Source organism: Manis pentadactyla, chromosome 8, assembly GCF_030020395.1.
Source record: "Manis pentadactyla isolate mManPen7 chromosome 8, mManPen7.hap1, whole genome shotgun sequence".
In the NCBI taxonomy this organism is placed as follows: Eukaryota; Metazoa; Chordata; class Mammalia; order Pholidota; family Manidae; genus Manis; species Manis pentadactyla.
The window spans coordinates 72,832,799-72,857,892 of NC_080026.1; the positions used below are offsets into that span (position 1 = coordinate 72,832,799).

Sequence of the window (25,094 nt, forward strand, 5' to 3'; positions counted from 1 at the left end):
CAGTGTTTCTAACAGCTCAATAAGCGAGTTAAGTTAGACAGTAAGAGACTAAAGAAGCAAACCTTGAACCTTTGGTAACCACGAATCTAAAGCCTGCAATGGCAATAAGTACGTATCTTTCCATAATCACCCTAAATGTAAATGGACTGAATGCACCAATCAGAAGACACAGAGTAACAGAATGGGTAAAAAAGCAAGACCCATCTATATGCTGCTTACAAGATACTCATCTCAAACCCAAAGACATGCACAGACTAAAAGTCAAGGGATGGAAAAAGATACTCCATGGAAACAACAGGGAGAAAAAAGCAGGTGTTGCAGTACTAGTATCAGACAAAATAGACTTCAAAACAAAGAAAGTAACGAGATAAAGAAGGACATTACATAATGATAAATGGCTTAGTCCAAGAGGATATAACCATTATAAATATATATGCACCCAACACAGGAACACCAATCTATGTGAAACAAGTACTAACAGAACTAAAGGATGAAATAGAATGCAATGCATTCATTTTAGGAGACTTCAACACACCATTCACTCCAAAGGATAGATCCACCAGGCAGAAAATAAGTAAGGACACAGCGGCACTGAACAACACACTAGAACAGATGGACCTAATAGACATCTATAGAACTCTACATTCAAAAGCAACAGGATACACATTCTTATCAAGTGCACATGGAACTTTCTCCAGAATAGACCACATACTAGGCCACAAAAGAGCCTCAGTAAATTCAAAAAGATTGAAATTCTACCAACCAACTTTTCAGACCACAAAGGAATAAAACTAGAACTAAATTGTACAAAGAAAGCAAAAAGGCCCACAAACACATGGAGGCTTAACAACATGCTCCTAAATAATCAAAGGATCAACAACCAAATTAAAATAGAGATCAAGCAATATATGGAAACAAATGACAACAACAACACAAAGCCCCAACTTCTGTGGGACGCAGCAAAAGCAGTCTTAAGAGGACAGTATATAGCAATCCAGGCATATTTAAAGAAGGAAGAACAATCCCAAATGAATAGTCTAATGTCACAATTATCGAAATTGTGAAGAACAAATGAGGCCTAAAGTCAGCAGAAGGAGGGAATAATAAAGATCAGAGAAGAAATAGAAGAAATAAAGAAAATTGAGAAGAATAAAACAATAGAAAAAAATCAACGAAATCGAAAAAGAAAAACAAATGAGGCCTAAAGTCAGCAGAAGGAGGGAATAATAAAGATCAGAGAAGAAATAAAGAAAATTGAGAAGAATAAAACAATAGAAAAAAAATCAATGAAACCAAGAGCTGGTTCTTTGAGAAAATAAACAAAATAGATAAGCCTCTAGCCAGACTTATTAGGAGAAAAAGAGAATCAACACACATCGACAGAATCAGAAACGAGACAGGAAAAATCACGATGGACCCCACAGAAATACAAAGAATTATTAGAAAATACTATGAAAACCTATATGCTAATTGGAAAACCTAGAAGAAATGGACAACTTCTTAGAAAAATACAACCTTCCAAGACTGACCAAGGAAGAAACACAAAATCTAAACAAACCAATTACCAGCAAAGAAATTGAAGCAGTAATCAAAAAACTACTCAGGAACAAAACCCCCAGGCCAGATGGACTTACCTCGGAATTTTATCAGACATACAGAGAAGACATAATACCCATTCTCTTTAAAGTTTTCCAAAAAACGGAAGAGGAGGGAATACTACCAAATTCATTCTATGAAGCCAACATTACACTACTACCAAAACCAGGCAAAGACCCCACCAAAAAAGAAAATTACAGACCAATATCCCTGATGAATGCAGATGCAAAAATACTCAACAAAATATTAGCAAACCGAATTCAAAAATACATCAAAAGGATCATACACTGTGACCAAGTGGGAATTCATCCCAGGGATGCAAGGATGGTAAAACATTCGAAAATCCATCAACATCATCCACCACATAAACAAAAAGAAAGACAAAAACCATATGATCATCTCCAAAGAAGCTGAAAAAGCATTTGACAGAATTCAACATCCATTCATGATAAAAACTCTCAGCAAAATGGGTATACAGGGCAAGTACCTCAACATAATAAAGGCCATATATGATAAGCCCACAGCCACCATCATACTGAAGGGTGAGAAGCTGAAAGCTTTTCCTCTGAGATCGGGAACAAGACAGGGATGCCCACTCTCCCCACTGTTATTTAACATAGTACTGGAAGTTCTAGCCATGGCAATTAGACAAAACAAAGAAATACAACCAATCCAAATTGGTAAAGAAGGAGTTAAACTGTCACTATTTGCAGATGACATGATATTGTTCATATAAAACCCTAAAGACTCCACTCCAAGACTACTAGAACTGATATTGGAATACAGCAAAGTTGCAGGATACAAAATTAACACACAGAAATCTGTGGCTTTTCTATACACTAACAATGAACTAATAGAAAGAGAAATCAGGAAAACAATTCCATTCACAATTGCATCAAAAAGAATAAAATACCAAAGAATAAACCTAACCAAGGAAGTGAAAGACCTATACCCTGAAAACTGTAAGACACTCTTAAGAGAAATTAAAGAGGTCACTAACAAATGGAAACTCATCCCATGCTCTTGGCTAGGAAGAATTAATATCATCAAAATGGCCATCCTGCCCAAGCAATATACAGATTTGATGCAATCCCTATCAAATTACCAACAAGATTCTTCAACGAAATGGAACAAATAGTTCAAAAATTCATATGGAAACACCAAAGACCCCAAATAGCCAAAGCAATTCTGAGAAGGAAGAATAAAGTGGGGGGGTCTCAGTCCCCAACTTCAAGCTCTACTACAAAGCCACAGTAATCAAGACAATTTGGTACTGGCACAAAAACAGAGCCACAGACCAGTGGAACAGAATAGAGACTCCAAACATTAAGCCAAACATATATGGTCAATTAATATACGATAAAGGAGCCCTCGACATACAATGGGGAAATGAAAGTCTCTTCAACAGATGGTGCTGGCAAAACTGGACAGCTACATGTACGAGAATGAAACTGGATCACTGTCTAACCCCATACACAAAAGTAAATTCGAAATGGATCAAAGACCTGAATGTAAGTCATGAAACCATAAAACTCCTAGAAAAAAATATAGGCAAAAATCTCTTGGACATAAACATGAGTGACTTCTTCATGAACATATCTCCTCGGGCAAGGGAAATAAAAGCAAAAATGAACAAGTGGGACTATATTAAGCTGAAAAGTTTCTGTGCAGCAAAGGACACCATCAATAGAACAAAAAGGTACCTTACAGTATGGGAGAATATATTCAAGAACGATAGATCTGATAAAGGGCTGACATCCAAAATATATAAAGAGCTCATGCACCTCAACAAACAAAAAGCAAATAATCCAATTAAAAGATGGGCAGAGACCTTGTTTAGCTTGGATTAATACTTAGTCTATAGGCACACACCTGATTATCTACATTCGCTTTCTTACAGAACTAAACTATGTTTTCTACCTTTATCTTGCATCTACCTACCACTTCAGCATTTTATTAAAAATAATAATAATAAGGGAGAAATGTGGGATTCACATATAAATCAAGTATAAAAATCAAACGAATATTCATATCTGACCTGATTGTTTGTAGTTCATAATGCGTGATCAAAACTGAAAGTTTCTGTGATGACTGCCCTTGTACTATTCACCATGTAAGAACTTATTCACTATGTAAGAATTTGTTCACCATGTAAGAACTTGTTCATTGTGCTTCAGAAGATCGGAGACTGATGAGAATTAGGCTTGGGGTGGATTAATGATTGTGCATTGAGTCTCCTGTACAGAATTTTATTGTTGTTAACTGTTAACAACCATTTGATCAATAAATATGAGAGATGCCCTCTCAAAAAAAAAAAAAAAAAAAAAGGGCAGAGGAGCTGAATAGACACTTATGCAAAGAAGAAATTCAGATGGCCAACAGACACATGTAACAATGCTCCACATCGCTAATCATCAGAGAAATGCAAATTAAAACCACAATGAGACATCACCTCACACCAGTAAGGATCCCACCATCCAAAAGACAAACAACAACACATTTGCGAGGTTATGGAGAAAGGGGAACCCTCCTACACTGCTGGTGGAAATGTAAATTAGTTCAACCATTGTGGAAAGCAGTATGGAGGTTCCTCAAATGCTCAAAATAGATATACCATTTGACCCAGGAATTCCACTTCTAGGAATTTACCCTAAGAATGCAGCAGCCCAGTTTGAAAAAGACAGACGCACCTCTATGTTTATTGCAGCACTATTTACAATAGCCAAGAAATGGAAGCAACCTAAATGTCCAACAGGAGATGAATGGATAAAGAAGATGTGGTACATACATACAACAGAATATTATTCAGCCATAAGAAGAAAACAAATCCTACCATTTGCAACAACATGAATGGAACTAGAGGGTATTATGCTCAGTGAAATAAGCCAGGCGGAGAAAGACAAGTATCAAATAATTTCACTCATATGTGGAGTATAAGAACAAAGAAAAACTGAAGGAACAAAACAGCAGCAGAATCACAGAACCCAAGAATGCACTACCAGTTACCAAAGAGAAAGGAACTGGGGAGGATGGGTGGGAAGGGAGGGATAAGGGCAGGGAAAAAGAAAGGGGGCATTACGATTAGCATGTATAATGTAGGGGGGGCATGGGGAGGGCTGTGCAACACAGAGAAGACAAGTAGTGATTCTATAGCATCTTACTACGCTGATGGACAGTGACTGTAACGGGGTGTGTGAGAGGGACTTGGTGAAGGGGGGAGCCTAGTAAACATAATGTTCTTCATGTAATCGTACATTAATGATAACAAAATTGAAAAAATGGAATGAAGCAAAAAAAAAAAAGAGCATTTAAAAAAAAAGAAAAAGAAGGAGGATAAGGAGAAAGGAAGGGATTAAAATCAAGTAGAATAAGAAAAAGGAAAGGAGAAGAAAAAATGGCAAACCACCATTGGGGAATGCTTACAAGTCATATTTTTTAACCTGGAGCATTCTTAATCTATAAATAGAAACAGAAGTACACACACACATCACGTATGGCTAAAACAAACCCAACAATTCCATGATAGGAGGAAGGAGACAGAATTTTAAAAGGGAGTAAAAGGAGAGGGTGTCAGAAAGAGCCTTTCAGAGCATACAATATTGAAGCTAAGGCTAGAATATGAGAAGGACAGCCATGTGAAGGGGAGGGCAAAGGCCGAGGCCAGAGGTACAGGAAGAAGGAAAAGAATTGGAAAGACTGGAGGCAGAAGAGCTTAGTATGCTTAAGAACTGAACAGAGACCAGTATGGGTGAATCTCAGGAAGCAGGGAGAGAATGTGGCTAGAGTTGATATGGGAGGTAGGCCTATGCTAAATTATGCACATCCTTCTAAGTCATATCAAAAAACCATAAGGTCTTTAAAAAGTGTAAACAGAAGTGACACAATCAAGTCTATGTCATAGATCACTCTGACAGGTTGACAATAAATGGAGGACAAGGGTAGAAACAGTAAGAACATTCCATATGAATCAATTCCACATGATTCGTTATCTTTCACTTCTTTCCTCCCCCATTCCTACTTCATATCCCAACCTTTGCCCCAGACTTCACCCAAGAACGCCTTTTAAAATATAAGGAAAATACAGCTTTTTTGGCTTTGTGTGCAACCTCCTAGATTTTGTCAGAAATTTTCAATTTACCAACACATCAATTTTGCTTTTAAATAACACTTAATTTAAAAATTAGCTGAGCAAGTCCTTTACCAGCTATATGCTTAAAATAAAACAAACACATAGAGCTACCCACCAACTTAACATTTTTTTAACTTACCTTAAAATTTGGAGAAAAGTATCGGTTGGCTTTGTCTTTATTTGCTTTGTCGAGATCATTTTTTGTTAAAGTGAGTACTAGATATTCCTTGTCATTATCTGCACGCTCTATACTGCAAATACTGTCAATTTCTTGATCACATAGACTTCCATTTTCTACTTTTTCTGAGGTTTCCTCTGGTCCTGGTATAAAGAATGTATTTACCCAAAAGTGAAACATTTTGTCCTAAAAAACAGAAGACATATTTTAATTTAAAAAATATATAGAACATACCACTTTCTTCAATATTTGCCCCAAAAAGTCAACAACAAAAAACATGTCATGTGATATCTTGAATAAAGGTAAACACAAAAACTAATAATTGGCAATATGTGGGTTATCTGTTACATTGAATTCACAAGTCTTTTCTTTTATTCAAATTTTAGAAAAATGTAATTCCACAAGTTCCAAGGTAACTTACTTTTAAAATCTTAAGCAAAAACTCGTTAGTCTAATATTAGCTTTAAAAAATGGTTTTCTATATGTATGTATAAAAAAATTCAGAAATGGATTTAATTTCCCAATGTTTCAAAATTTACTTTAACAAAGTTCTTGAAGTACAGCTTCCTGATGAAGTCAGAGACATTTTTTACTTCTACAGCAATACAAACATTAAGTTTCTTACATGACAATGTATGTTTGAAAACTTTAATTAAAAGAATACGGGGAAGATGAGGTTAAGTACTTAAGACGTTTTTTATGTTATAAAATGACTATTTTTAAGAAAAATCACTTCTTACTAATAATATGAGGTCTTGTTAATCAAAACCACATCAGAAGTTCATCATTTCAAACCTTTCTCGACCAACATAGAAAATGTTCTCTATCTCCTCTTAGTTACTGGAATTTGGTCTGTATGGATCATTTGACAATTGATGTAGTCTTACGACATCTTATCTGGTGCCTTGGTGCCTTAAACTGCCATGTGAATCCTTTATTCTAATTTATCTTAAAATTTTGGTTTTTTCCCTAAGATGATGGTAAGACCCTTAAGTATGTTATGTCTTAGATGTCTTATCTTTTACTAGTACCTAGCAAAGCAATCTTATATATGATCTTTTAAAACGTGTTAATTTCATTGTATTAACAAAGTCATTGAGTTAGTAATTATACCTATTTTACTTAGAGTGAGAAGAAAATGAGCTAGAATATTTAAATTTCCTAAATTTCCAAAAATGTAGATTGTATATATATATATATATGCACTGATTATATATACTAAAACTGTTCTTGTTTAAATCACAAGCGAACACTTATAAAAAGCAGCGAAAATCATATGCAATGGAAATAAAGGTAAAGTGATCCAAGATACACAAATATATTGTAACTAATCTAATCTCCAATTTTACATGTACTAATGTAATGTACAGATAATAAGAACTCAAATGGTAAGAATTAGTACACTCCTAAAGGTATAAGAAAATAGTGATGCAGGTGCCTATTTTTGAAAGGAAAATATAAAACTGCATGCATTATCAGTCCTACAATGAACAGAAGAAAAAAACTACTTACCTTAATTTTAAAATACTTGCTAACACTTCTTGGATTATTGAAAAATAATTTTTCTAAGTTATTGATATATATTTAACCTTTGTTTATACAGAACAGACAGGAAATGTGTTTCTGGTGAAAAAACCAGTTTTACATTTTGTGACTTTTCAGCTACTTAGACTGGATAAAGGAAATTATATTTCTTCTGATAAGTAAAAATAGAGTTTAAAATTTTTGTAGTAAATGAAACTTTTTCTTTTCTTTAAAAAAGTAAGCTAAAATTCAGGAAAACTGAAACAACCCAAATACTGAGAATGTCTAATGGTAATATACTATCTAGTGTTTTTGACCATTACTACCCAAAAATTTGCACCTTAGGATCACATCATATGTTCACACCGAGTTTTTTTTAAAAACTGAGGTACATACAATGAAGTGCACAAATCAGCGTGCATCTTGATGAACGCTTAATTCAATTTAGTAATTTTAAATTAAGATAATTTGTTTTAAAATGAGTTTTTACATTCTCTAAATACATGCCAGTAAGATGCAAACTTCATTAACTTTCTAAACCTGCATATTTAAATAATACCATTTTTCATTATTACTTATTCGTATCTATTTCTCTCCTAGCTCAAAGTTGAAATATTCAGTAAATTTGAAGAAGCTAAATATAAAATGACCCAATATCAAGAAACATAAACCAAAAAGGGGGCAAGTAGTTTGCACCATTACACAAGACCATGGGACAGATCTTTTTTATACATAGAGATCAAATTTTTTTCGAACTCATGATCCCAAGCTAATTTCTTCTCAGTTAATCATCCTTTACAAGAGGACTGTAACTGATGTAATGAGGTATATATGCAATCTTTAATGTTTTTAGGAAACTTCCTTGCATAACCCAAGAAAAATTTCTATCAATTATAATGACATATGGCCTTTTCCTTCTAATAGGATTATAAACCATTATAATGATTTGTCAATTCCATAGTAGGCCAAGCATGTGCAGATCTAATAGAAAATCAATTATAATTCAGCAGGTTTCAGTCGTAAAAGATGTATCTTTTTTACTGAAGTATAGTTGATATATAATATACAGGTTTCAGGTATACAACATAGTGATTCACCTATACATTATGAAATAAATGCTCAGCACAGTATTATTACCATACAAAGTTACTGCGATATTACTGACTATATTCCCTGTGTTGTACTTCTCATTCCTGTGACTTACTTAATTAAAATGTGTCTTTCAATCTTTCCTCACAGCATGATTTTTGCCTAATCAAAAGCTTTAAGCAAAGATCTGAGGTTACTATTCAAGGTGTAGTTGTTTTCCCAATGAAGGTACTAAAGCACCAACCTTTTTTAGCATCTTGTTCTGTTTGTGGAAGAACTCTACTTTGATGTCACCACACACAGGCAATGGCTGAGGGAACTCAAAGTACATGAACTTGTCTTCCCGTCGTGTGGGTCCTGAATTCGAGGAATATATCTTCACCTTTAGCTGGCAGACCACAAACTGAGGATCTGCATGGTTAAATACATACTAGTATCATTTTACAGGAAATGCCTTTCATTGCCAAACTGTCAAAAACTACTTTAAAATTAATATTAGCAATATACACAAAATAGTAGCATCTGTAACCCTGATTTAAAACAATCAACGAAAATAAATTAGGTAAAAATATATAATCAATACAAGATTTTCCCTAAACTGAACCTTCAACATAAGGTTGTAATACTGGTATAAAATCAACTCTTTTCACAAAGAGTTAAGTCCCAAGATTAGACTTCAAGCACTTTAGTAACATCTAAACTTTAACATTAAAATGTTAAAAACCTAATATAAATTGTTTTAATAATTTTTAATAAATATTAAAAATTATTTAATAAATGCTGAAATGATTTTCTGCACATTTAGACTGTTTAAAAGGTGACTTTTAAAACAGGTATTTGTTGCAGCACTTTAAAGTCTCTACCATGTAACAAATACCATAAAATACACATTATTATAAAGTTCATAAGAAGAGAGTATAATCTATGACAAAGTTATCATAAATTCCATATACACAAGTCCCAATATTTGTAACAAATAGTAATTATCATTCATTTCCCTTTGTAGTTTACATTTTACTTTTTAAAAGTATGTAAATCCATCATCCTGAGAAACAGGAAGAGATTTGAAATGTCTGCAAAAAAATATAATAGACATCAAGTACACACTGTAATGCAGATGCCCTCCCCCCAAACCACACTCTATTTTCATTAGCAAGTATTTTGGCAGCCCATGTCTGGTTCTGAAATAACTGGTAAAATATAATCTCTCAAAATGTATCATGCTTATATATTAGTTATTGAACTAAAAGGTAGTAGTAAAGTGTGAAAAGAGGAGGATTAGGTATGTTTTTTTTGTAAATCTACTCATAAATACATTACACCTAATGACATTAATGAAAGAATTTAGTTTAAAGACATGAATGTTAAGATCCTATGACTTTAAAAACTTTAAGTTACCTAAATAATTTGACATTGTATAATTCATTAGTACATAGAGTTCAAAAACCAGAGTTCATTAAAAAGAAAATGATTAACCTTAGGAGGTAAGAAGTGGGTCTTGAAGGAAATATCCCAAGACAATCAAAAAATAAAAACATAAGCTTACATAAAGTGCATAAGAAATATACCTACATACCTACACACAACACACACACACACACACAGCTGATCCTTGAACAATGTGGGGGTTAGGGGTGCTGACCCACCATGCAGCCAAAAATCTGCATATATATGAGCCCCCCCAAAAACTTAACTACTAATACTGGCCAAAAGCTTCACTGATAACATAGTTGTTGGTACACAGTCCGTATGTTCTGTGTAATACAAATGGTCTTACTAGAGCAAACTAGAGAAAAAATGTTTTTTTAAATTGTTGAAAATCTTCAAAAAACCTTCCAATATATTTGTTAAAAAAAATCTGTGTATAAGTGAACCCAAGCAGTTGAAACCCATTTAAGGGTCAACTGTATATATAAACAGACATACAATTCTCAGCACCAAAAGGCATCATCCTTAAAAGATGAAACAAAAAGTACCATATTTTTTATCAATACGACCAGCAACTATAAACAAGGTAAAAAGTTTATCTGAGTCAAATTAATTTTCCAGTGTAATAAACATCTACTGGCTCATTAAAGCAACATCTAAAGCAGTACCTGCAATCACATAATAAATAGATTTGATGAAAGTATGTGAGGTATTTCAATATGGATTTGTGGGACACTGAACATGAGAAAAAGGCACCCCAAAAGAGAAACATTACACTTGCACCCTGTCAATAATTTTCACTTCTTAGCCTAAAGATTCAAAGTAGAATGAGCCATTTTTTAAGAATTGATGTGATACTGAAAATTTCCCACTGCAGTATCTAAGAAAGCAAACAAAACAAGGTCTGATTTTAAAGCTGTGATAAAACTCAATGAGGATGAAAATGCCTTGTTATATCTGACAATCCTGATTTTAAGACTTTAAAAAGCAAATTAATTGTATAACCCAAATTTCAATTAAACTACATCTAAAATGTGTACCTTCAAGAATTTTAGAATTGTTTAAATAATCATAAACTAATTACAAATCAGTGTTACTTTACTTAGGATTTCCCCCCAAAACTAAGCTAAACATTTTCAATAAAAAATTACTGGAAAAGATTTCCTCAAATTACTGCAGAAAATTATTTTCTTTACAATATATATTTCACATTTTAGATAGATAAAACCTAACTTATCAGAAAGTCAACAGTTAGTAAGATTCTGATGACTTCTAAGACATAATTCTGAGATCTAGCCTTTGATATAATTGTGTTCTGAAGAAATGACAAATTGATAACTAGTAAACACAAATCAGAATTACATTTTCTTGGATATATGCATATTGATATAATAGAGAGAAAATCACACGGATCATCTTGTATTAACATTTTAACCCTTTTAGATGTATAGAATATGGTAACTTTTCCTTTATTTAGAAATATTTAGACAATAATCAAATAGGAAAAAGATTAACCTCTGGACAACTTTACAGAAGGCACTTTATTTTCACATTCTTTCTTCACTGATTTCTCTTCTTCCTCCTGAACCCAACTGCTGCACATCCCATCTCAGTCCTCACCTTGCTTCCCTTTGAGCCTTTCCATCTCTCTAGCCCCACCCACACCATATTTACATGAAAAGGTTAGCTACTATTGTCTTTCCCTACACTTCCCAAAATATCAGATGTCTCTCTCACGTAAGATTCAAACTCATACTTTCAAGTACCTACTGAATATCTTCACATAAACAGCTCGCCTCCATGATTCAAACCCAAAACATCAACATTTATGTCTCCAAGTCTGTTAGAATCACTTTTCTTTTTACCCTTTTCTGTGGATTATTCACATAGCCAGGATCAAAACTCTGACAAAATCATTATATATAAATGCCAAAGAAAAACTGATCAAATCCCATTCAATTGCTCTGGCTTAAAGTAAGTCACTTAAGTGGTTTACTTTCCATCACTTTTTTTCTCTCTTGAAATCACCACTTTCAACACAACTATACTTAAAATATTGCTTAATAAGCCCCTGGTATTATCATTGACATGATAGTATCTATTAAATTGTGTCTGATATTCCCATTCAGGGTCCTCTAACAGTCAACCACACATTCCATTCCCATTCTGTTCTCTGTCTCTACATTTCTTGTCCAGCTCATTTCCTTCGGCTGTTTCCTATTGCCTGCAATACTTCCTTCAATTTTAATGCCAATCAAAACTGTATGCTTTGTCTAATGTTCAATAAAAAGTTGGACTTCCTTCATGAAACTACTTGACAACCCCCAAAACCTTTTCTTTTTCTGAATATACCCTTTTGTAATTTATACAATAACCTCCCATTTAATTATGTTATTTATAATACAGCTTCTCTATATAGTATTAAATCACAGTGCATAAATGAAAAACTAGAAATTTAGTAAACATTAAAAGATTGAAAAGATTTCAGGAGTCAGTAATTTTGGAAGTTTAAATGTAATACTGAGAGACCAAATAAAAATGTAGAAAGGTGTTGCAAAATTGAAGATTTCTGCTAGGAAAACCAATGTGAAAAAATCATACTAGATAAGGTTACTGAACTGAATGTTCTCTCTCCTTTATTAACTCCTTAGTATTTTATACCTTTATTTTGGCTCTTATACCTGTTATCTATCCTACCAGAAGAGCAAGAGTTCTTTCTTCCTTTTTCTTGCTCCTCTATGGATCTGTTAAGTTCCGTGTAAACCACATCTGACAGCCCAGTGCTTTGCACTCAGCAAGTTTTAAAATTGTAATGAGATGACAGAAGCATCAATGAGGACTCTAGAAGCCTTTAATATGTTATATTAATAAACCTGTTGCCTTTGACAAAAGTTGCCTTGCTTCAAGAATACAGAAAAGATCTGATGAGGGTAATTATACCTACAGAGATTACCAACAAATTTACAGATAGAAAATTTTAAATTACATATTTTCAAAGCAAAACTTAGAGTTAAAAAGTAAAATCACTAACAAACTGCCAAATATTATTCAAATATTATTAGAGGTATTAAAAGAAATAAAATGTAGTGACATCTTATCTGGAAACTACAAAATTGGACTCTAAATAAACAAAATATTTCTTAAATATGAAGACATGACTAATTGCTTTCCAGGTAGAAACTAATATAAAACTCTGTTACAGAAAAAAATAGCAGAAGTCACAGTACTTCTTTCCACGTGCTATCCTTTGACTGACTGCTCTGGGTCTGGGTATTAAGGTCTAGCTAAGAGCTAAGAACAGTAGTGAAGCAGAATAAAATCAGGATGACTGAGGTGGCTAACAGAGGTTAGGGTAAGAAAGAAACAAATTAGAGGCAGACTTCAATGACATGATCTTTATTTAGTACTTATCCAGGAGACTTTGATTTTAAAATGTCTTCCTTTATTTGATAAACAAACATAAAGGTAGGTAGATGATGTGTCCAGGGTTACAAAGAACATTAATGACAGATCTAGGACTGGAACTCAGATTTAAATCCAAGTTTTCACCTCATACTTTGACTCAACACTATTCACTCAATATATTTCAGCTTATCACCATGTATTACCATTTTTTCCTTTCCTTTTTATTATCCCTGTCACCATTATCAATATTTAGTCTTCCTGAGAACTGGCCTGTGCCACAATACCAATAAACTGATCAATCCCACTGCTACTCTCATGCTGGATCTCTGATGAGTTAGGTTTTTGTCATCTGATCAGAATTTAGGCTGCATTTGGAAGTTGCAGAACAAACTATTTCTTTCATGAATACAATTTGGCTTCAAAGGCATTAAAATCCATTGCTGCTGTCTTCCTTAGCCCAATGTTCTGATCAGCCGAGCTAATTATTATTTACTTCAGAAATATACACTCTTGGCATAAGTTTTAAGTATGGTAAATTTCTTCCTAGATTTTTACATTAACTTCTACATATAGTAACAAAAAATGTTGCAATACATGGAAGGATGAAAATTTAGAGCACTTACTGCAAGTTCCGCCACTGAACATTGGAATAGTTTCAAACATCATCTTGTGAAACAACAGTGCCACTGGTCTATAATCCAGATGATTCTTTAACAGGTAGCTATAATAATACACATAGCGCCTCTGACTGGGAATAGTTACTCCCTGGTGGACAGAAAAAAAAACAAAAGCCAAATTCAAAAGAAAAGTTCCATTACAGTTATTTCACTAAATTGTTATGGTAACTGCGTTGTACCCATTGAACACACAGACAAATACACACATATATATTAGAAATTTGACCTTAAATTATTAATATTTAAATCCAGCTCAATAAAGTAAATCAGAGCAACATCAGTACAAAGAAATGTATCAGAATAACTTTTCTCCCTTAAAATACAATTATCTTAACACTCCCACTTAATGGTCACAACAAGGCTCTGACCCATGAACCCAATAAGCAAAAGCAACTGCGTATTCAAGATAACTATCAAAGGCCTCTGCACTACTGCTGTGCTCTTTACACATAGGGCTTCCCCACAGGACTTATAAACTTTTACTAACCACACAATTCCTCACAAACTTGGTTACCTATTTTCCAGGCCAAAGCTTGTCACAAGTCACCACACTAGATAAAGGAATATTGCCTATAAGAGGTAGGAAGAGTAGCAGCAAAAAATGATGATGGTGGCTTCAGAACCCAAGAAAAACAGCAATATGTGGCTGACATAAATGAATGCAATAATCCAATTACAGAGGTACTTAGGGATGTCCCTGAGTTACATACATCTCTTTTTTAAGTATTACAAATGCTAAAAACATATATATATAACTCATGTGGTATTTTTTAAAGAAAAAAAAACTAATGTGCACAGCATTATTGATGGCATTCATTAATGATGCTATATAAATGAGGCATTCATTAATGATGCTAAATAAATGAGGTATGAGGGCATGTACCTAAGGCTTCTTGTTCTATTATACAACTATGACTTCATAAGGTTTATTTTCCTGTTATACAATATAATTTCAGAAAAATCCAAGCATTTAATTTAGATATATAAGGCAAATAATAACATCAAGAAGTCTGACAGTTAAAAATGACCTGCAAAAAACTTAAAAATATATTCAAGAAAAAGAGAATTTGTAATATTTCTCCTGAAGTTATTTTTGGCATCTAAATCTCCCAATGTGTTAAAAACTCTGGACACAAATATTTTCTTCCCTCTAATGAAAAGTATAAAGTACATTTATGTGAGCTTAAAGACATGCATGCTGAATGGCAGGTATATAGGTATTGTTGTATTATCAGTATTTTTTTTAAAGGTTAGCATTTTATTACAATTAAAAATATGCATAAGATGTGAAAAATGGATAAAAGTCATTTCAAATCAGGACGAATAATTTAAGATTTTTGCTGTAGTACAAAGACCATACAATTGCGAATTTGAATGGTGTCAGTCAAAATACAAACTCTGATTTGTTTCTGCAGAAAAATAAAGACAGGAATGTGTACCCTACCTTCTTCACAAGATTTTCATGAGGATTAAAACACTAAATGCAATTACACAAAACAATGCGAGAACTACAAAATGTTACACAAATCCTAATTAACAGTTTTAGAAAGTCTACCTATATTTAAGGTATAGTTTTGGAATTGCCAGAATTTTAGTTCTGTGCATTTTCTAAAGAAGTAGTAGTAAAATGGTATTATTTTGAAGAGCTGCTATAAAAATGCCAAAGACTATCATTAAAGTTTAAAAAGTAATTAAACTAAACTTAAAATGGTTTACTATACCACATTATTTAACGCCATTTTCGCAAACAACTTTTTATTCATATTTATCAAGAAAAACATAGAATTTCAAAGCAGGTTGGGGAAATAGCAGATGGAAGATGGCAGGGTGGGAGGGAATATTTTCTGAACCATGTGAATTTATTATCTAGTTTAAAAATTAAATAAAAATTTAAAAATTAAATCAGTGTCAAGTCTATAAGATGACCAAGTTTTAAGTTATTTATTGGGGTTTACTGGAATGAGAGGTGATATTTTTCCCTTTATCTCCACTCTTGGTATAATTTTGTATATAACAATATACAATAATTAAAAGGTTTTCAAAGCTTTTCTTTTTCTCACATAGAAAGTGATTTGTAGCCTATCTACAGTGTAAGTGTTTACATGCCCAGTTAATCCTTACCTAAGAGGGCTGGGCAAATATGTGGAGAAGAAATAGTTGTCAACACTGGGTGTAAATACAAGCTGAACCAAAATTAGAGAATACAATTCAAACAAAAACACGGAAAAGTGCAATTGTAAACTTAAGTATTATTTCACTATCGAATTATGTATAATTTAGCTTTTGTACCTTAACATTGCAATTCTTAACTGTCAGCAGCCAGTATCTCAAATTCAATGTGTCCAAATTAACAGAAATAAAAAACTTGAAAGGTCCAAATGTGTATGGACCACAGGACTTAATGTTCCCTCTTCCACTCTCACCTCTTATAAACACAACACACACACTCAAAACAATGATTTATGTGCATGTTTTACCTTCAGCATCTTGAATACAAAGATTTAAAATACATTATCTTTTTTTAAAAATCTAAGAAATGAATATTTTAGTGATCTTCAGCAATTTATTTTATATATATGAAAAGAAGGTTGAACTTTAAAGCTCTTGGATATTAAAAATACATCTTCTCAAAATTCCCATTTTTCATTTAAATTAAGACTAATAAAAATCAGCTTTACCCTCTAAGAAAGAAATTTTTAAGCTAAACTGTCTATGGCTGTATACCAAAAGTATAATTCTACTCTCTACCACTAATATCCCTTTTCTATTCTAATTGTTAAGAAAATTACTTATATTGTTAACCTACTTTTCCCAAATACAATTTTTAAAACACTCTAATCTTAACTAAACTTAGAATTTTTCAGGTGGACTTAGCACCACATTCCTGGCCATCATCTCAGAAGGCAGCCATTGCTCCTTCAATTCCCTTATGTCTACAGACCAGCAGGAAGAATTCGGGTGGATATTTGCTGTTGCTCCCACTATTCCTTCCAGTCCACATACCACTGCCTCAGTCTCAAATCTGTACCATTCAGTAACTCTTTGTTCTGGTATGCACTTAGTAAACTCTCAATCACAATGATTTCAGCACTTTGTTTCCTTCACCTCTCTATCCTGTCTCAGACCATATCCTCAATGAATTCAGCTCTTATTTTATGGGGAACCCTGAGGTCATTCTATGTGAGCACTCTCAAATTTCCTTGTCCCATCTTAAAATCTTTTCACTGCTGATATTTCATAAATTTGTCTCTTCATGTTCACCTAGGTTGCATTTTGGTGGTAAGTGCTCTATTAATTATCTCCTCTGGCATTTGGCTTTTATTCACCCCACCTGTCTCTTCCAAGTATTAGCTAGCTCAGGTAATCCTTACCCTTTATCCAAAACTAGCAAACAATTTAAAGACCAAAAACCCACACTCCACAACTTGTACCTTGCTAAATTAAAACTACCATCCTCCCTTCTTTACACTCTTAGAGAGAAGCCTTTATTCCTTAACTCACAGAATTGTTACTATGAGGATAATTTCTTAATGGTGGTTAGTTCTTAGCAGTCCCTAATAGTCATTTCCTACCATTTTCCTAGTCTCATCCTGGCTCTTTTTTTTGGCTGCCATTTCAAAAATACCCTGCTTCTGTCATAGTGTACCTTTCTAAAGGTTTTCTCCTATCTTTACTATCTTTTCTCTTCTTATCCCCAAAAGTAGGCATGTCTCAGTAAGCTGACCTTAGCTATCCCCTCTTTATGTCAATCCTATCTACTGCAGTAGTAATTATCACTCTTACATATTAACTCTGAAACCTGTGTCTCTCATTATGACATTATTTCCAACTCCCAGGCCAGAATTTCCAACACCTGGCTGAACATTTCCAGCTGGAAGTCTCACAAGCATTGGAAACACAACATATCCAAAAATTGAAGCTTCCATATTCTTGCATGTACTGACTTTGGTTATTTCTGTCACTAATGTTCACTATTTTCTCCAGCATATGAGGCTAAAACCTCTTGTAATTCCACCACCACCACTGCTTGTTGAGTCCTTACCACTTTTTTTGCACTATTCTAGATGCTTTCATAAATTATGTAACTTAATACTCATAAAGTGAGTATTACTGTTATCAACATATTACAGGTGAGGTAAGGTCATGTCTTGTCACCCTAACACTCCAACTTCAGAATTTACACTCAACAACTACACATACTATCCTGCCATCTTCTTACTGCTAGAGAAAAGGAAACATCTGAGTCGGCAGTGATATCTCTCTCTCTCTCTCTATCTATCTATCATCTATCTCTCTATCTCTCTATCTCTCTATCTCTCTATCTATCTATCTATCTATCTATCTATCTATCTATCTATCTATCTATCTATCTATCGAAAAGTGAGGGGACCCCAGCACCATGGCAGAGGTCCATGGAGGCAGAGATGGGTACAGCAGTCAGCATATCAACTACCTGGCATATATATACCTACATAAATGTATGCGCATATGTACACACTCATTGTGCACACAAAATGGAAGGAAAACCAGAGGTTAAGCTCATACAGAATACTCTTATTTGATTCCTACACATCTATCAGATGTCAGAATTCAGATTTTGACTCTGAAATTCCTATTAAAACACCAGCTTTAGTTTTTCTGTGGCCTTGCAAGTTCAGTCACCTCCTGCAACTGTGCAATAGCCAAGTGATCATCTGCCTTTGATTTATCTATGCTCTTTTTACCACTCTCGGATTAATTATACAAAAGTATAAGATTAATCACCTTTCCAATTAATTCAAAATGTTAGAACAGTTTCACAGCATCTACCCAAATAAGAACCAATTTATCACACACTATAATTCTGTAACAGCATCAAAATACAGCCCAAACTCTTTTTCCACTCTTATTTCTCCCAGCTCCTTTACATGTATTCTTACTTTTGGCCAAATTGAAGCATTCGATTTCCCCCATACTATACTTTCTGATTTTAAAAATATGGCATCTTTATTATTTAAGGTAGAAAGACTATGCAGTCATCTGAAAGTTTTACATATTTTCTGACACCTGGACCAACTCAGATTAATAAAATTATTTGATGCTTCAAGGTTTGAGAGCAGCCACCTGAAATGCAATTCAGATCAGATACATCTTGAAGCCTCCTATACATTTTCATTCTTGGATTCAGATTTTGTATTTCATTTTAAAGCATTTACAGTAACATGTTCACTGGAAATTGCCTGTTTCCACTGAAATTTTCAAAGTCATTAGCACAGAGCTGAATATAACTTTTAAATGTCATTTCCACATTGTAGTTTTATATCCTTTCTCAAACTTAACATCGAATTTTTGATTCTCTTTTATTTTTCCTTTGGCTTTAAAAGAGATGTACTGATTTTATAGGCATTTACATACAATCAATGTTTGGATTTGTTAGTTCAAATGGCTTACTGTTCGCTAATTCATAAATTTTTATTTTCATTTTTACTAATCCCTTTTGCCTACTTGTTATTATCTTAATCTCAAATACAAATTTGTATTTCCTCATTTACCTAAAATTATTTAAGCCAGTGACTTTAAATTTCCAAATGATTCATTTGGTTTGATTAAATGTCTAAAAAAAATCTCTACCTCTACTGAACTGTAATCAAGGAGTGGGGTTTATATATTTCTACTTAGAGTTGAGATTCTCTTTGTGGCTGACCTAATGAATTATTAATCCTGGCAACTGTTTAGTGGATTAAAAAAAGAAAAATCATTTATGGCTATTTTTTTATTTTTATTATTTAAGCCATCTACATATCTTACTTTGTACCTTCTTGATTAAAGATTCCTACATATGTAGGGGGGAGGGAGTCATGGAGAAGACAGTGTAGCACAGAGAAGATGAGTGAGTATTGACTCTGTGGCATCTTACTACACTGACAGAAGGTGACTTCAATGGGGTATGGGGGGGACTTGGTAATATGGGTGAATGTAGTAACCACGACGTTTTTCATGTGAAACCTTCCTAAGAGTGTGTATCAGTGATTCCTTAATGAAAAAAAAAAAAAGATTCTACTTTAATTTGCTTTTCTATCAATTTTTCTTCTTTTCTTCCAGCTTTTGCTTAACATTTTTAGATGTTTATGTTTAGTACATAAGAATTCATAACTGCCAAGTCTTCCCTGTGGAATGTAACCTGTGTTAATATAAAATCACATTCTTGATTCAGTTTTATGCATTTTGCTGTAAAATACACTCTGATATCTTGTCACTTACTTTTGGAATTTACATTTGCCTAATGTATTTTTAATGAACCATTGATTTTTTTAACCTGCACTGTGTTATGTAAATCTCCTTATATGATTAATCTCTTAAAAAAGAGACTTAAGAAGTATTAGGTTATACCTATCCTTCAAACCTACAATACTTCCAGTTTATCACCTAAACACCACAACACAAGATACATAATGTTTTGTTCATATTCTTTGTATTAACACTCCCAGATCATCTTGTCTAAGATGAATTCACAATCTAGATTCCTCAGTTAAAAGAATAATTTTCTACTTTAGTAAACTTTTCACTTGCCTTTCTAAACTTAGAAATGTACATTTTTAACATAATAGTGTTTGCTTGAAGCTTGGAAGTCTGTTTCAGAATAATCACAGTAAGATTATTACAGGGAAGTAGTAATACGGATCTTAGGCATGGCTATTATTATAATGACAACACCTAACTGTAGTTATTATATATTAAGCTCTGTGCTGACATTTCACATATACCCCTAACACCACCACAATTTTACAAGATAGATATTGTGGTCACCTCTCCATTAAAGATAAGAAAACAGTCCCAATGCACATAATCATTTTGTTCAAAACCAGCATCTGAGCTTAAATGTGACTCTGATTCTAAAACACTTTTACTCCTGTGCCCTGAGTTTTACTAATAGCACACACATAGTAACTATATCATCTGAAAGAAGTCACAACCTCTTTGAGTTCTTATTTTTCCCATCTATTAAGAAATCTCCAAAGTTTAGAGTAGTATAGTGCTTCAGTTCTATGAAACTAATTATATGTACTAATAGTGATACATGAACCACAGAATCCTTGAGAATAACATGAAAAAGGCAACTGGTATTTTTTCTCTCTAGGCAACAGTCTTTCTCCTTGTGGGAAGCTATCCTTCTCCCTGTGGGTTTCAGGTTGGGGGCAGAGGGTAGCGGTCAGGCCCTATTCTTCAGCCTCAGATATATGCCCCAAGCCTCTGGCCAGAAAGTTTGGTTCAGGGATGGGTACATGCCCTAATCCAGGTGAATCAGAACCTAACTGAGGAATTTCTGGCTCAAACTATATCTCTCTTCCTATTGCAGTTGCAAAAGTAAAGAGAATGTAAACCTGGAGCTACTAGGCATCATACCCTACCGTTACTTCAAGCCTGCCTGAAAATAAAGTGTACACAGGGGAAAGGAGAAAGTTGACAGTGAGATTCTTGGCATTTGTTAAGCATCTAGATCCAGGCCAGAGCTTTTAGAGTTATATAAACCAATAAAAGTCTCCTTATGTTTAAGGTATGCTGAGTTGGATTTCTGTGACTTGAAACTGAAGAATTCCAAAACACTATAATACAGCTACTTTTTAATTTTTTTAAGTTTCCATCTCTACTTTGGGGATCAAAATAATAAAGAAAAATAATTTGGACAGGAGAACATAATACAGTAACAATAATACTGAATTTGAGGTTAGGAGATACAATTTTAATTTGTTACATAGATTAAATGACCTCAGACAGATCTTTGCAGATCTGTTTTATCATTCATATTAGAATGGCTCTGAATTAAATAATTGCTAAGGTCCTTCAATATATAAAAGCCTTATAATTTTATAGATACATAAATTGGATAAAAGACTTAAACGCCATATATTAGAGGAAAACAATTTAGACCAGAAGAATAAATGTATTAGAAAAAAAAAAGAATGTTATATTAGTTTTTTTAACTGAAAAAGAGGATAATTACAGCTTATTTTGTTTTAAATGAAGAGAAAATGTGAAAATTTCATTAAGTTACCGTATGGGGAAATTTAGTAGACAGACTAGAAAAAAATAACAAAACCATATGATTAGGACATAAAAATCATTCCTCATAGAAATCAGAAAATTTCTTCTCTTGGGATCAAAGAATAATAAATATATTATTATTCTAAAATAAGAAAAAAGTTATTATTTATCATATCTAGAAATTTAAGTCTTCATTAAAGATAAGCTAATGAACTCACAGAGATCATAACATGTAAGAACTTTACCTCTAGTAATTGCTTTGTAGACAAAAACAAAGAGAAGAAAATTAAAAGCTCAAATTTTTTACTAAAACTTTAACCAAAGAAAGAAAGTAAGTATTAATGTTTACTTTATGTGCCACCATTCTAGAAGGGGGAAAACAAGGGAAAGAGGAGTAGCAAAGATTCTGGGTAAGTTTGTCATATAATAGAAGGTTAACAAGTTAAATTCAGAAATTTTGGAAATCTCTCAAAAATATATACATACTTATCAGCATTTGTAGAATGTTTTAACTCCTTATTCATAGCTTACAAATAAAATATTTTGAGTTATTGATGATAATTCTGAAACAGAAATGCAAATACAGATAGGGCAATGCGTAAGACTAGATGGGAACCAACTATAGGTTTCCTCAGTGGGGGGTACAGGTGGAGCAGGAGAGGTAAACCACTGAGAACTTTTTTTAGATTAACTAACCACATGCTCCTAAAGCAAAGGACCAAATATGCAAAGGGATGACTCCTAGGAAAGTGTAATGTAGTTGCCTTCACATAAATTATTGACTAAAATATAGGAGTCTTCCTTCCCTCTAGCGATTATTCTACTCTCAGAAAACATTTTTCTTTATAGGATACCAATTGTACTTTGACTTCTCCCCAGCATTCAAAACCTGAGTATTACCTGGGCATTACTAACACAATAGCACATTTTATGGTCAGCTGGGACCCACTACTCTCCGATCTAATTTGCACCCAGTCTGCTGAGGAAATGCCAAAATTCTGCACCAGATTATTTGGAGGAGATTCTCTACAGTCTAAACACCTTCACCAAAACATGACAACTGGCTCCTTTTTCTTCAAAACAAGGGGAAGTGGGGAAAAAGGGAGGGGAGACAGAAGGCAAAAAGGAAGAAAAGAAGAGGGGCAGGAAGAGAAAGAAGTTAAGGAGAAGAAATAATCTGCTCCTATGTAATTGTCACCAGAACAATTTCCTCAGCTTGTTAATATTTCTATAATTAAAATTAAGAATATGAGCAAAACAACATTAAAGACAGTTCTAATAAAACTAATCCTATACAAACTGAAAAATTAGTACATGTATCTCCTGTAATAGTGGTTCACAATTAAAAAGTGCAAATCTGTAGACACAACCTAAAAGGAAATACTGTCAAGAAAATAAATCGACTACTAGATGTTTCCAGAATAAAACTACTTCGGATAATCATTTATATTTATTCTAAGATACTTACTTTTCTGGGAAAATTACAAAGTTGTGTAACAATAGCTTTACCATGCTTGTCCCAGTTTTCTTATGATGAAATTAGTTATATTCATTAAAGGTTAAAAATATATTATTTCACTAGCACTCTACCCATTAAGTAAACATGATATATTTAAAGGGAGCTTGAAGCATTTTAAGAGCAACAACCTCAAGCTGTTCTTATTCTATTTACATCAGGGGTCACTGAATGCCCTGGCACCTGTAAAAACGGTATCAGCTGAGGAGTGTGTCAAAATAGGCCTATTTCATCAGCATTAAAAGATCTTTCAGGAGGCCTTAACCCCATACAGAGATTAATTCTGAACTGTCTCAAAATTCTTTTACAGTTCCAGGATTTGTGAACTTGATAGTGTAGATAGAAGTTGAATAGTGTGTCAGGGAACTCAAATTTTACTTTTACTGTTGTCATTAACTGTTTGGCACTTCCTCTTTCTGGGCCTCAGTTTTAACATCTATAAAATAAGAAACACTCCTGTAAAAAAAAAGTTCATAGTCTTATGACTTTTATTCACAATATCTAGTTTTCTAATGCTGCTTAAACCTAAAATGCAAATGGTAAAATGCATTTAGTAAAATGCAGCTTCCTCAACAACATCTGCTCATGTATTTCTTTTCCCTTTTTTGAAGTATACACAGGGATAAAGGTATTAGCACATTAGAATACTCCTTTAGACCCTGTGGCTAACTCATCCAAAAAATGGTCTCGGTGTATTAATTAATGATGAACTAAAATAAGCAAAGCAGATCTTAATGATATGATTCCAAGATGCTAAAAGTGATCACTTTGGGCTAAATTACTTAACTCTCAATCTTGATATCATTTAATAGCAATTAAGTGCACACTTAATAGTATGTACAGAACTCTATTTTCTCTTAGCCATCTATCACCTTTCACTTGGAATTTCCAGCCTCTAAGAGGATGGAGAATATGCTCTGTCAAAAATAATTCCGCTATTGATGTAGGTACTATTCATTCTACCACAGTACACAAAAGGCTTTATATTTTATTGTCATAAAATACTTGTCTTGCTATCTTTTTGGTCTGGCCCCTACTTAAAACAACATCTCATGGGGTTTGTCTCTTCAACAAATCTCATCTCTACAGAGAAAAACAGAACTGACAATATTACCAAATCATGATGACTAAAAGGATCTTCCCATTCGCAAACTGAAATAGGTCATCACTTTTTGATTATGGAGACTTCTCTTGGATCTAACTTAAACTGGGAACAGAAAAAAGGTATAATAAAGTTAAGTATCCTTGAGTTTTACTTTTATCTCTTACTATGATGGGATGATGGAATACCACAAGTGCTTCCTATGTGGCTAGTTCTCACTGTCAGAAGCCAACTATTCTGAAGAAGCATCTACCTCAGCTAGAGAATAACTCATGCATGCACGTGAGTGTGTGAGGGTATGTAAAAGAGCAGGGAAAAGAGAACATATGAGAGTATAGCTTAGTTAGAAAAAGCTAAATTATTACAAAAACCTTTATTTGCCTCCAATTGATCAAACTACCCTACAAAGTGATTATAATGCCAAACAA

At 33.4% G+C, this 25,094-nt stretch overlaps 1 protein-coding gene across 2 annotated transcripts in view; it reads right to left on the reverse strand.

Annotated features, from left to right (window-relative positions):
- The window catches only part of PTEN (phosphatase and tensin homolog), a 95,376-nt gene that overhangs the window by 6,992 nt on the left and 63,290 nt on the right, over positions 1 to 25,094 (reverse strand). For both annotated transcript variants that reach the window (XM_036924052.2, XM_036924053.2), the window contains 3 exons: positions 13,973 to 14,114; positions 8,761 to 8,927; positions 5,865 to 6,089 (listed from right to left, as the gene is read on the reverse strand). In XM_036924052.2, the coding sequence (XP_036779947.1) occupies positions 5,865 to 6,089; positions 8,761 to 8,927; positions 13,973 to 14,114 (534 nt within the window). The remainder of the gene's footprint in view (positions 1 to 5,864; positions 6,090 to 8,760; positions 8,928 to 13,972; positions 14,115 to 25,094) is intronic.